We start from the raw sequence: 13,032 nt of genomic DNA on the forward strand, positions 1-13,032 counted from the left end.
CACGGTTGCGGCTTGAGAAAGCTGCACAACCGCGCCAACTGGCGACGTGCGGGCCGCCACACCGGACACAAGTCGGCAGAGCGTTGCTGCCGCGGTCGCAGGCGCGGCTGTCGTGCTCACCTGAGCACTTGACGCACCGCGCCGCGTTGCGGCAATACTTCGCAACATGGCCCTCGCCCTGGCACCTGAAGCACTGGGGCTGAGGATCCATGGCGGTCGGGAGAGCCTCCGTCGTAACCGGGAAGCCCAGCAACTTCCGCAAGTCGAAGATGTCGCTCCCGCCGTCGACCGTTTGCACGGTCACGGCATAGAGCGGCGCCCTCTTCCTGTTGGTTCGGTTGTGCAACCTTGCGGCTGCATTACCAAACCCGGCTCGCAGCAGCCCTTCCCGGACCGCTGCCTCATCACAGCACCAAGGTAACCCCCTGAGGAGTGCCTTACTCGTCTTCATCCTTCCTACGGAAGGTGCCTTCTCACGCGCCGGCGGCGCGTCGACGATGTGGTCGGCCACTGCGACCTTGATCGCCCTGTGGTCGGCCACGTTTGCAGCTCGAACGCAGATCAGCGAGTCTGTATCGACAGACTCGTAGACCACCTCGTTCCGAGCGCAATTCGTCATGGTGTCGAACAGCGCTGTCCACCCGCCTTTGCACTTGACGTACAAAGGGGGAACAGGCCGCGACTCGTCTTCTCTGGAGTTCCTTGCACGGTCGGCAGACTCAGTGAGTTGCACAACCGAAGGACCCTTCGTAGCGGCAGGTTTCCTCTGCGCACCCTTCTTTCCCATGCTGCGAGGCGCGGAACACGACAATTTGCACGCGTTGTGACAACAACGCACAACTTGCTCTCCGCGGCGCCCACAGCACAGAAAACCTCTTCACGAGCTCTCAACGGCCGAGTAAGCGAAGCGCGCAACGGCAGCGATGCGCTCGCCTCGCCAGCTCAGGCCCGCGGCCGCAGACTACATGTCTGCCGCGAGTAATGAATTTAATGGGCAGGGGCACTACAAATGTAGTGTGTGGACATTAAGTTGTTAATGTGGGTCTCACGGGGAGCGTGCAAGGGATAAGTCCCTGCAGTCGCACTATCCTCTGTGCCCTCGGTGCCTCAGGTGGATAGAGCGTCTGTCATGTAAGCAGGAGATCCCAGGTTCGAGTCCAGATCGGGGCACACATTTTTCAACTGTCCCTGTTGATGTATATCAACGCCTGTCGGCAGCGAAGGACCTTGATTCAATTACCATTCCCTCAAATTTAGTGGTATGGATGGCCCAATTGATTGCCCGTCAAAAACTGAACACAGGCCAAGGATGAAAACAGGAAGAAGATGTACAAAAATGTAAAATTAAAACAATGAACGGTCCAAGCTTAACATGGGCAACATCGTTTTAACTTCAATAGCCGTGGCATCGTTGTTACGTGGTCACGGTGTTGGCCTCCAAAGACGGAGACCCATTTTTTTATCTCAGTCTTACCCCATATCGTTTCACAGAATTATGAACTGTCCACCCAATCATTGACGTGTCTGTTCGTTATATTCAAATTTGTGACTGTGCCGTGCTGTAACTTCCGTTTCCCACATCGAGGTGTAGGGAAGGGGCCTTCAGTCTATGTACATCCTATTTGTTCTACACAAGTAACACATGTTACGCCTCTTGCGTTCCGTTTTGGAAGTTTTGACTCTTGAATTCCTTTGTTATAACATAGTTCACATTTTATTTGTTATTTTCATTTCTGTGAGAGGTCATTTCAGCATCCCGCCTGCTCTCATTATTCATCTCATTTACTTGCAATGGTAATACAGGGTGAGCACAAAGTCTTGCCCTGATTATAAAAATGTATAACAGAATAACTGTTTGACATAATAAGGTACATTTGATGCCATTACATAGGTTAGTGCTACTAGTTGTTGCCACCAATAGATGGCGCTAGTGCTCCACAACACCAACGTGGTCTGTTAGGTCACGTTAGTTGTTGGCGAAATGGCGTCGAAGCAGGAGAAAGCGTAATGAGTGCTTTGGTTTCACGAAACGAAGTCGCCCATCAGTGTTCAGCGTAAATTTCGGGCTTCTTATGGACGCAGCCCTCCTGATGTTAAATCAATATAGCGATGGTATGCAAAATTTAAGGAAACAGGCAGCGTTGAAGATCGTCCTCGAAGTGGCAGGCCTCATGTGAGTGATACAACTGTTGATTGTGTTCAGCAATTGTTCCGCCTCGCCTTCCGTGTACGCCTCCTGTCCCCCACGCAAATCCTCTATGACCTCATTCCTTTCCCCCATCTGCTCCTATTCGTCGAACATATCCGAATACTCTACACCTCCGGCCAGCTTGATCCCCCTCACCCCATGGTTACTCCTCTCCTCTCCCATCCCCGCCCCCTGCCACGTCTTCACTGTTGTGTCCCCCCTACCCTCCATCTCTACACCCTTCATCCCCTTTCCCAAGGTGGCTTCCATCAACTCCCCCTCCCGGATGATGCCCTCTCTCCCTCCATTTATCCCTCCTATCAACTCTGATCCTCACCCCCCTCCTTTCCTCCGACTTTTCCCTGGGCTCCCTCTTCCGCCCCTTCCATCCTGTTTTTTCCCCACCTACCCTCTCCCTACCTCCCTTCTCCCTCCCTGAGTCATTTCGTATTCCCCTCCTCTGCCTTCCCCACTCCCTGTCGCGTCTGCCCAGCAACCCCCCCCCCCTCTTATGGGTCCTCGGCTCCTTTCCTCCCCTTCCCCCCCTTTGTTTTTCCTCTCCTTCCCCCCTTCTTTATTTTCCCATCATCTGTCCAGGTTCCCCCCACATGCCCTCGGCTGTGGTATGTCATATTTGCCAACTTTTTAGTGCAGTGTTCAAGTAGTGTTCAGTGTTGTTCGTCTTTCCAAAGTGTTGCGAACAGAAATCATGCTGTCGCTGGGTGTGAATTTTATGTCTCTTGCGAACAGAAACCAGACTGTCGCCGTGTTTTTTTAATTGTCTGTCTATTATTTTACCTGTCTGCTTCACGTGTATTTTATTAGTATCATCATCTCATTGTTTCTATGCTTTAAGTTCCACGATTTTTTCCGCCATGTTACCATTTAAGTCTCCGATTTTATCGCCTGTTTTTATTATTTATTATCTTCCCCTTTTTAAAACAAATTCTGTAGGCTGAAAAGCGGCGTACTAAGCTGCTGCCAGCCCGCCCCCTTCGGGGGGGGGGGGGGGGGGGGGGAAATCGAAACTCAATAAACCAAAAAAAAAATCAAATCGTTTCCAATGGAGTCCGTCAAAATCAATTCGTCAAGAATCACGTGAACTTCAAATACCACAAGCAAGTGTGGTGAACATTCTTCATGAAATGCTTAGGTTGCATGCTTACAAAGTGCAAATCGTGCAGGCCTTGCAACCAAATGATTTGCTGACACGTGCTGAATTTGCAACTGAGATTCTCAACAGGATTGATGGCGCTAACGATTACTTAAATCGCATATGCTTTACCGATGAATCCATCTTTCATGTCAGTGGAATGGTAAATAGGCATAATGTCCGTATATGTGGTTCAGAGTCTCCACATGCTACTGCACAGTTACAGCGAGACAGCGAAAAAGTGAATGTTTGGTGCGGCCTCGTGCATAACAAGGTATTTGGACCGTTTTTCTTCGCCCAAAAATCCATTACCGCTAACATTTACTTAGGCGTTTTGCAACAGTTAGAAGAATATCAACCATGGATAATTTTCCAGCAAGACGAAGCACCCACCCCACCCCCACTCCATCCCCCACTTGGCTTTGATAATGCGTGATTTCCTGGATGAAACATTTCCGGATCGGTGGACTGGAAGGAACGGTCCAACACCCTGGCCACCCCCCTCTCCACACATTGCATCTCTTGACTTTTTTTCTGGGGCAATATCAAGGACAGAGCCTTCGTCACACCAGTTGCTGACTTCGACGAACTGAAGGCTAGGATTGAAGCTGCTGTGGGTACTGTGACAGAAAACATGTTACGAAACACATGGCGAGAACTGGAATACCGTCTCGACATTCTCCGAGCTACCAAGGGAGCACACGTTGAGGTTTACTAACGTAAGTGGTCTTCAAAAAAACTAATAACACTAACCTATGTAATGGCATCAAATGTAAATTACTATGTAAAATGGTTATTCTGTAATACATTGTTATAATCAGGGCAAGACTTGGTGCTCACCCTATACAGGGTGTTACAAAAAGGTACGGCCAAACTTTCAGGAAACATTCCCCACACACAAAGAAAAGATGTTATGTGGACATGTGTCCGGAAACGCTTAATTTCCATGTTTGAGCTCATTTTAGTTTCGTCAGTATGTACTGTACTTCTCGATTCACAGCCATGATTTCATACGGGATACTCTACCTGTGCTGCTAGAACATGTGCCTTTACCAGTACGACATAACATGTGGTTCATACACGATGGAGCTCCTGCACATTTCAGTCGAAGTGTTCGTACGCTTCTCAACAACAGATTCGGTGACCGATGGATTGGTAGAGGCGGACCAATTCCATGGCCTCCACGCTCTCCTGACCTCAACCCTCTCGACTTTAATTTATGGGGGCATTTGAAAGCTCTTGTCTACGCAACCCCGGTACCAAATGTAGAGACTCTTCGTGCTCGTATTGTGGACGGCTGTGATACAATACGCCATTCTCCATGGCTGCATCAGCGCATCAGGAATTCCATGCGACAGAGGGTGGATGCATGTATCCTCGCTAACGGAGGACATTTTGAACATTTCCTGTAACAAAGTGTTTGAAGTCACGCTGGTACGTTCTGTTGCTGTGTGTTTCCATTCCATGATTAATGTGATTTGAAGAGAAGTAATAAAATGAGCTGTAACATGGAAAGTAAGCGTTTCCGGACACATCCCCACACATTTTCTTTCTTTGTGTGCGAGAAATGTTTCCTGAAAGTTTGGCCGTACCTTTTTGTAACACCCTGTATATTCTTACCACATGACTCACATACTATAACCAGTTTGTAGTATGACAACTGCAAAGACTACAGAAGGAGAACAGACAAGTCAATGACCAAACGGAGGCTTCAAAATTTTGTGAGAAAGGAATAGGGCCCCGAGGGAGAGTTGAAAACGGATCTCGCGCGTTGCAGTTTAACACCATGAGCACACAATCACGACACCTTGATCTTGCAATTCACATCTTGAGCTTGGACCGTTCACTGTTTTTGTTTTGCTTTTGTTTTCTATCCAGTGCACCTTCTTCACGATTTCATGCTTGATCTCTGTTCAGTTGTTGTTGGGCTGTCCACTGGGTCAGTTTATCACTAAATCTGAGGGGGATGCAATGGGGAGTTTGCCCCGTTAGTGGGTTATCGTCAGCTCGACACGTGCATGTAGGCTGGTTTCCGCGGTATCCGGCTCAACCTCGAGAGGGCCTCCCCGTAACCAGCCAGAGGGTGCAGAAAACAGCAACAGGGGTCGCTCCAGGAAAGCACATCTCGCTGCATCCGCCGCAAGTTCGATAAAACTTGTAACCTTCCGCCGCATGAGTATCACTGCCCGCGTGGTGCCGGCTACAGCCAGTTCGGTCTTTGCCAGCCAGCGACTGACGTGTCATCACCCCATGGATACCATATCGATCGGCTGTCGCCTTCGCCTCCCAGAGGCCGCCCTCCCGCAGCCTGTGCTCCGAGTCTTGGTGCTCTGCGCCGTGGACAAGTCGTGGTGCTGGTGAGACAGAACTTTGAATTAGAGATGGGTCGTTCGCGAACTAACGGGTCCAAAGGAACGGTTCACCAAGATGAACGGAACTAGCGAGAAACGAATTCTAAGGAACGGTCTTTCACAGTTCACTTCGGTCGCGGCTTTCTACATATAGTTCCTGGGAACGGGAAACGGTCAGTCTCGTTCCCGCAACGGCACGTCGGCCGGTCTCGTTCCAGCCTCGGTCCCGTTCCCGTCTGTCGGTCTCGGTCTCGCTCGGCCGGACTCGTCATTCTTCGCGTGGCCGCTCTTCGCAGTTCCATTGCCGACTGCTCATAGTTCAGTATCGAGTTGTTGCTGTTCGTTTCGTTCGCTTCGCACGCCCATTCTAGATCTGTTTGAAACCAGTTTTGAACTCTCTTCTGATTCTTTTCGTATTCTATTCAGCGTCCACGACCGGTAATTAAAATATAAGTTATAATTACGTAAATAACATACAAATTATGTAGTATGTAATACATACATCTTTTCAGGTAACAAAATGGCGTATCAGCTTACTTCACTATTTCGATAAACAGCAGATGAAATACTTGTAAAAAGCCAAGAATATTTGGTTATTACACATGCAAAGGACGTCGGCAAGGCACACACGAGTGGCCATTTTCCGTCTTTTTTTTATCCAAGGGACCGACTTATAACCGAATGAAGCCCGCGCTTCGTAGTCTAGTGTATGGTGTCACATTCTGTAAAGAGAATGTGATAACTCCTACAATATTATTTCAGTGGTACAGGGTGGCGCACGAAAAAGCGGCCCCGAGTACTAGACTGCTCATTGTCGCTTATCAATGGTCAGCTATTGTTTGGAAGTTGTTTGCATTAATTTATTTGTTATTTCTTCACTAATTAATTATTACATGTTTATCTATTCTGCTCGTAGCGATCAACAAATCGTGCGTAATTGGCGAGCAGTCTGTACTCGGGGCCCGTTTTTCGTGCGTCACCTTACAAAGGTCCATGATTAAGGAATTTGTTGTTAGCGCACTCGAGCAGATGTAATTTCGATGGATTGCTCACGCGCTGCCTGCGATATGTAAGCTATAAGAGAATCTCAGACCAAAGAGCAGTGTTGTATGCAGTAGGAACTGTGTGGTAGTAGCAGTAAGTAGTTGCTAGCGAGCAGTCTGGAGTAGTGATGGGCTAAACTGCGATTTTCCGATATCAGTGATTTATGTGAATGCTACTTTTCAGTATCTGTTATTCTTAACTGTGATTTGTCGCAGTTAAGAGTCGCAGTTAAGGAACATAGATCGTGTATCCCTCCGCCACTGCTATTTCTGCGATTTCTGCTACTTCTGCGACTTCTGCTACTTCTGCGATTTCTGCTACTCCTGCTACTTCTGCGATTTCTGTGACTTCTGCTACTTCTGCGATTTCTGTGACTCCTGCGACTTACTACCGTAAGAAAAACTTACATCTGTCCACACAGAAAATTGCATCTCAACAAACCTGTCATTGGTAAGTATTTTAACGTTTTTTCTTCCGTTGGCTTTAATTTTGTATTAAAGAAACAACTGAAAATATTAATAGCGTAATTAATATGTAAGTAGCCGTACAGTACCGTAATAGTTCGTGTTTAGAAAATGAATTCTAACATATTGTTATGTTCACAGGTACCTGAACTACATTTCAGTCACTCAGTAAAGTGATAACTCAAAATATCATTGTCAACAGATCTGAAGAAATTGCCACTGCGTCTTTAGACCGTTTTCGTCAGACGAAACGGTTTCTAAGCGTTTCGATGGACTTAATTACTTCAGTGAGATCGTTCTTGCAAATGTGATATTCATTATAGCAAATATTAGCAATCTACTCTGTCAATTATATTGCTAGTAATTAGTGACAGCACAAATTGTTTAATAATCCTTGTGTTTTTGCAGACGCAGTTCTGACTCTGGTTACTGGTTGCTGTACGTATCTATCCACATCAAGGCTGTTGAGAGAGACTCATGAAGATTCAAGACAGCTCTTAGAGAATTTGCAGTTTAAAAGTGAAATAAGTGTGTGAGTGATTAAACTGTGCGATTTTAAAGGAATAATAAATGTTAAATACAGTGAGTGAATAATAAAAATCTCATTTTCCACATGTTAAGCCGTCCAATACCCGTAATTTTCCGCCACTTACATATTGGTAAACACTTGTTGGATAGCGAGACGTGCTGCCCCCCCCCCCCCTTTCTCCACAGTCTTGTGTGACACTGACCTGTAACATATCCCGAAGTCTACAATATGCATTTTGAGGCTGTTGATATGAAAGTGGGAAGTACAGATCTTCCAGTTAAATCAGGAATAGTTTAAGTGCATTACTTGAAAGTAACACAGGAAAAGCTTACTTATGTAGGTGGTAGTAGTGTCGGCAAAAAGTTCTTGTGTGTGAAGTTGCCATGTAGAACACCAGGTGTAAAACTTTTCTCCCGAGTCTTAAACTGTGTCGGAACGAAAGTGAGGCATTCATATGACTCAATAATACTGTTTTCATTTCACTACACTTATACAGATGTCTGAGTTCTGCTGTGTTAACATTGCAAAGTCCTTAGGCATGTGGAGTATTAACCAAAACTGTCATATTGGAAGCAGAATCAAACACATTTGTTACGTTACTTGATATTTTCAAGAGAAAATGGCAATGTTGCTTCTTATTAATATAATACATTCAGAGTCACAGCAGTATTTGACCAACCATAACTGATGCTGAATGTGTATGTCGTCATATAATTTGAAGGGCTTATTTCAATAGTGGTACAAGTCCATTACCTCCACTTTTCTGTCTATAATGCTTCTGAAATTAATGATCCAAACAAACATAAATAAAGGTTCATCTCTAGCAAGAAGCCATATGCTTGAATATTTCTGGTATCTCAACTGCAGATTTTTCAGCGCTCATTTAACTTTACGACTCTGTATCTCAAAATTAACAAAAATGGACTTGTACCACTATTGAAATAAGCCCTTCATATGCACACACAGCACATCGATCTCGTGAGGCACAAGGCTCTCATAACGAAGTACGTACGTCGGTCAACAGATGGCACTAGGAAAAGTATGTTAACTGCGCTTTTTAGTTGCTACTTGCGACTCTTAGTTGCGATTTGTCACAGAAATCGCAGTTCGACTCGGTAGCGAATAGCGTAGTATGAACTTTGCTCAACAGATGGCAGTGCTAACTGCGCTTTTTAGTTGCTACTTGCGACTCTTAGTTGCGACTTGTCACGGAAATCGCAGTTTGACTCGATAGCGTGTCGCAGAGATGAGCGTAGTACGAACTTTCGCCAACAGATGGCACTGTTAACTGCGCTTTTTAGTTGCTACTTGCGACTCTTAGTTGCGACTTGTCACAGAAATCGCAGTTGGACTCGATAGCGTGTCGCAGAGATGAGCGTAGTACGAACTTTGGCCAACAGATGGCACTGTTAACTGCGCTTTTTAGTTGCTACTTGCGACTTCTATCCGCGACTTCTCACTGAAATCGCAAAAAGGAGTATGGAATTCGGCCAACAGATGGCTCACGGCGTTGAATGTGAAATGCTACTTGCGACTGCTAACTGTGACTGAAATCGCAGTCAGATTTTGTAAAGTTGTTATTGTGATATCTGTGACTTCTCAATCACTGTGATTTCTAACACGCGATTTCCTGCCCACCACTAGTCTGGAGCGTGAAGTTGGCTGGGCCGGTCGTGGGGAGCGATGGCGGAGCCTGAGCGATATAATATAAGGTAAAAGCAGCCTCGCGCATATACAGTATTGTTATATCAAGTCCCATGTAAATGTTTTCAAAAATCTCTTAATAATAATCTTTCTCATAAAAAGTAATTTTTGACAATAATTCATTTCAATTTAAAGAATTTACTAATTTCTCCAATCCATGGTCATCCCGATTATTGTAAAGAAAAATCAGTTGTTTCTTTTTATACATGACAAATCTATCGGCCAGCATTGCACTGGGCTGTGCCAGAAAAGTTTAGTTTCATATAGGAGCAGATATATATGCGTTATCCGGCGACTAGACTGAGGTAAGAATTTTCAATTTATTCAGTATTATCTTTCAGGACCATGACGCAGCACTGCTGACGTCCAAAATTTACCAGTTTAAATTCACAGTCAATTATTGAAAGGTTATAAGTGAGTCACATTTTTTATTATTGAGAGATTAGTCACATTGTATTATTGCTAAGTTACGGAAATTATTTTGTTGGGAGGTTACACTTGGCGACCAAATAATTTCCGTAACCTAGCAATAATACAATGTGACTAATCTCTCAATAATAAAAAATGTGACTCACTTATAACCTTTCAATAACTGACTGTGAATTTAAACTGGTAAATTTTGGACGTCAGCAGTGCTGCGTCATGGTCCTGAAAGATAATACTGAATAAATTGAAAATTCTTACCTCAGTCTAGTCGCTGGATAACGCATATATATCTGCTCCTATATGAAACCAAACTTTTTTGGCACAGCCCAGTGCAATGCTGGCCGATAGATTTGTCATGTATAAAAAGAAACAACTGATTTTTCTTTACAATAATCGGGATGACCATGGATTGGAGAAATTAGCAAATTCTTTAAATTGAAATGAATTATTGTCAAAAGTTAATTTTTATAAGAAAGAGTATTATCAAGAGATTTCTTTTTAAAAACATTTACATGGGACTTGATATAACAATACTACAGATGCGCGAGGCTGCTTTTACCTTATACTGCAACGCTCAGGCTCCGCCATCGCTCCCCACGACCGGCCCAGCCAACTTCACACTCCAGACTGCTCGCTAGCAACTACTTACTGCTACTACCACACAGTTCCTACTGCATAAAACACTGCTCTTTGGTCTGAGATTCTCTTATAGCTTACATATCGCTGGCAGCGTGTGAGCAATCCATCGAAATTACATCTGCTCGAGTGCGCTAACAACAAATTCCTTAATCATGGACCTCTTACACCTTATCTTATTTCACTGTGATCAGCCACAAAACGCTACAGTTAGATAAACGAAATGTTTTGCAGAATCACGCAAATTACAAGTGTGTGAGAATTCTGTAATGAATAAAAACTATGTACTCCAGGGGGAAGGCAAGTGCACCCTCTTGGCGCTTTCAATCATCAGTCACATATGCTACTAATTTTCAATTTTTCATACCAAGCACAATGAACGGTGAACGAGTAAAAATGAACTGTTCCCAAGAAAGAGCGATCACCAGTTAACTAATTCCCAAGGATGAACGGCTTTGCCCATCTCTACTTTGAATACGTACTTTGTTAGTTTTGAAGACAAACTTTTCATTGGCCAAGAGAACGTAATCTACGCTCTCAAGAAACTATTTTCTTTTCGTTGAAGAACAATTGTTTGCAATGAACTTTCCCTTCACATTACTGAGAAGAATTACTCGAGAACGTTTATTTACTTTTGTTGCACTGCATCAGAAACAGCAGACTGTATGTGTCACAAGTTTCCTTGTTCGAATAAGCAAAGTTTAATGACATCTACTTGTGGTCTTGTGGAAGTATTTCGAATGAGGACTAATTAACAAATCTTTTCCAATAGGTCGTTGTTTATGTCAATCTTACCCAGTATATGGCTCTGAGCACTATGGGACTCAACTGCTGAGGTCATCAGTCCCCTAGAACTTAGAACTAGTTAAACCTAACTAACCTAAGGACATCACAAACATCCATGCCCGAGGCAGGATTCGAACCTGCGACCGTAGCGGTCTCGCGGTTCCAGACTGCAGCGCCTTTAACCGCACGGCCACTTCGGCCGGCATTGCCCAGTATAACCACTGCAAACTGTTCGCGCTGAGGTTTGGCTGTAGGTTTCAATACCTTGAAGCAGCTGCACCTTGCTCGTATAGAGCTGTCACCTCTTATGAAAGACACTGTGCACTGCTGATCGCGTCATGTCCAACTCTCTGGCCACGTACGCACTCTGATTTTGTCGGACTGCTTGCAAACGCCTGCCTTACCTCGTTCACGTTGGCATCTGAAACCGAGTGGCGCCCGCCCCCTTTTTATGGAAAACACTATCTGTTACCATAAATGACGCATGCCAAACACGAATAGTTGGTCAGGATGGTCGTTGCATTCTACACCGTTCTCGAAAGTTTCGTTGCGCTTGGTAATCTGATGTCGTCTGTATGAACCAGATCACACACTGAGCTTTCTCCTGTGGCGTCCACATGTTATCAGGATTTCAGAGTGTCAAAATTGTGTCACCTGGAAGGTGAAAAAGAACTTTATGAGTTATCTTATCACTTATTGTCTGTACAGAATTACGGCCAAATGGTTCAAATGGCTCTGAGCACTATGCGACTTAACTTCTGAGGTCATCAGTCGCCTAGAACTTAGAACTAATTAAACCTAACTAACCTAAGGATATCACACACATCCATGCCCGAGGCAGGATTCGAACCTGCGACCATAGCGGTCGCTCGGCTCCAGACTGTAGCGCCTAGAACCGCACGGCCACTCCGGCCGGCCATTACGGCCAATCAGGACTGACTTTCAGGGCGCGGCTCGCGCCAAAATCTAGCAAGAACCAACCACTGCTCTCAGCTCAGTGACGTCATTAAAATAAGCAACTCAACACTCTCTTGTTAAACAAATAAAATGAAATAAACTTTAAGCTGTACTTTACGTTTGGAATTTAACTATATAGTCGCGAACGTTCTGGCAGTCTCTTATATATTCAGACATGCTTGAACATCCTTCATCCACTAGTAGGGGAACCAATGGTGGATTCGTTCCCACGATACAAAGCTGGAACACTTGCAAGTTCCTATAGAGAATTACAAAAATAAATAAGTTGGTGAACTATTAACATATATTGATCTAGTTTAAGTGTCGGATAATTACGTTTTTTACTGATTTTTTTTTTGTAACTTCCAAATTATGACAGTTATTGACTTCAGATTTTGACAGATTGTTCCTTTACACAACAGAAGGTTATGTATCTAATGTATGGGACTTAACTTCTGAGGTCACCATTCCCCTAGAACATAGAACTACTTAAACTTAACTAACCTAAGGACTTCACACACACCCATGCGCGAGGCAGGATCGAACCTGCGACCGTAGCGGTCGCGCGGTTCCAGACTGTACGCCTAGAACCGCTCGGCCACAGCGGCCGGCCTACCGTTCATGTTGGGAAGAAACATATTTCTCGATTCATCCTGTTATAGCTAATTGTTTCAAAGCCCTCTGTTCTGTCCACAAACGGGAAATTAGTGTGGAGGAAATTAGTGTGGAACACAGCAGCAGTACTTTCCTCTCTCACGGTGCGAAAACTACAGGTAAGTTAATTTTATAGAATG

At 44.8% G+C, this 13,032-nt stretch overlaps 1 protein-coding gene across 1 annotated transcript in view; it reads left to right on the forward strand.

The window, feature by feature from the left end:
* Positions 1–923: 923 nt before the first annotated feature.
* LOC126235561 (uncharacterized) overlaps positions 924–13,032 on the forward strand; it is an 86,445-nt gene continuing 74,336 nt past the window's right edge. Inside the window, exon 1 of the mRNA XM_049944279.1 lies at positions 924–978. Coding sequence (XP_049800236.1) covers positions 924–978 — 55 coding nt within the window. The remainder of the gene's footprint in view (positions 979–13,032) is intronic.

Source organism: Schistocerca nitens, chromosome 2, assembly GCF_023898315.1.
Source record: "Schistocerca nitens isolate TAMUIC-IGC-003100 chromosome 2, iqSchNite1.1, whole genome shotgun sequence".
Lineage (NCBI taxonomy): Eukaryota > Metazoa > Arthropoda > Insecta > Orthoptera > Acrididae > Schistocerca > Schistocerca nitens.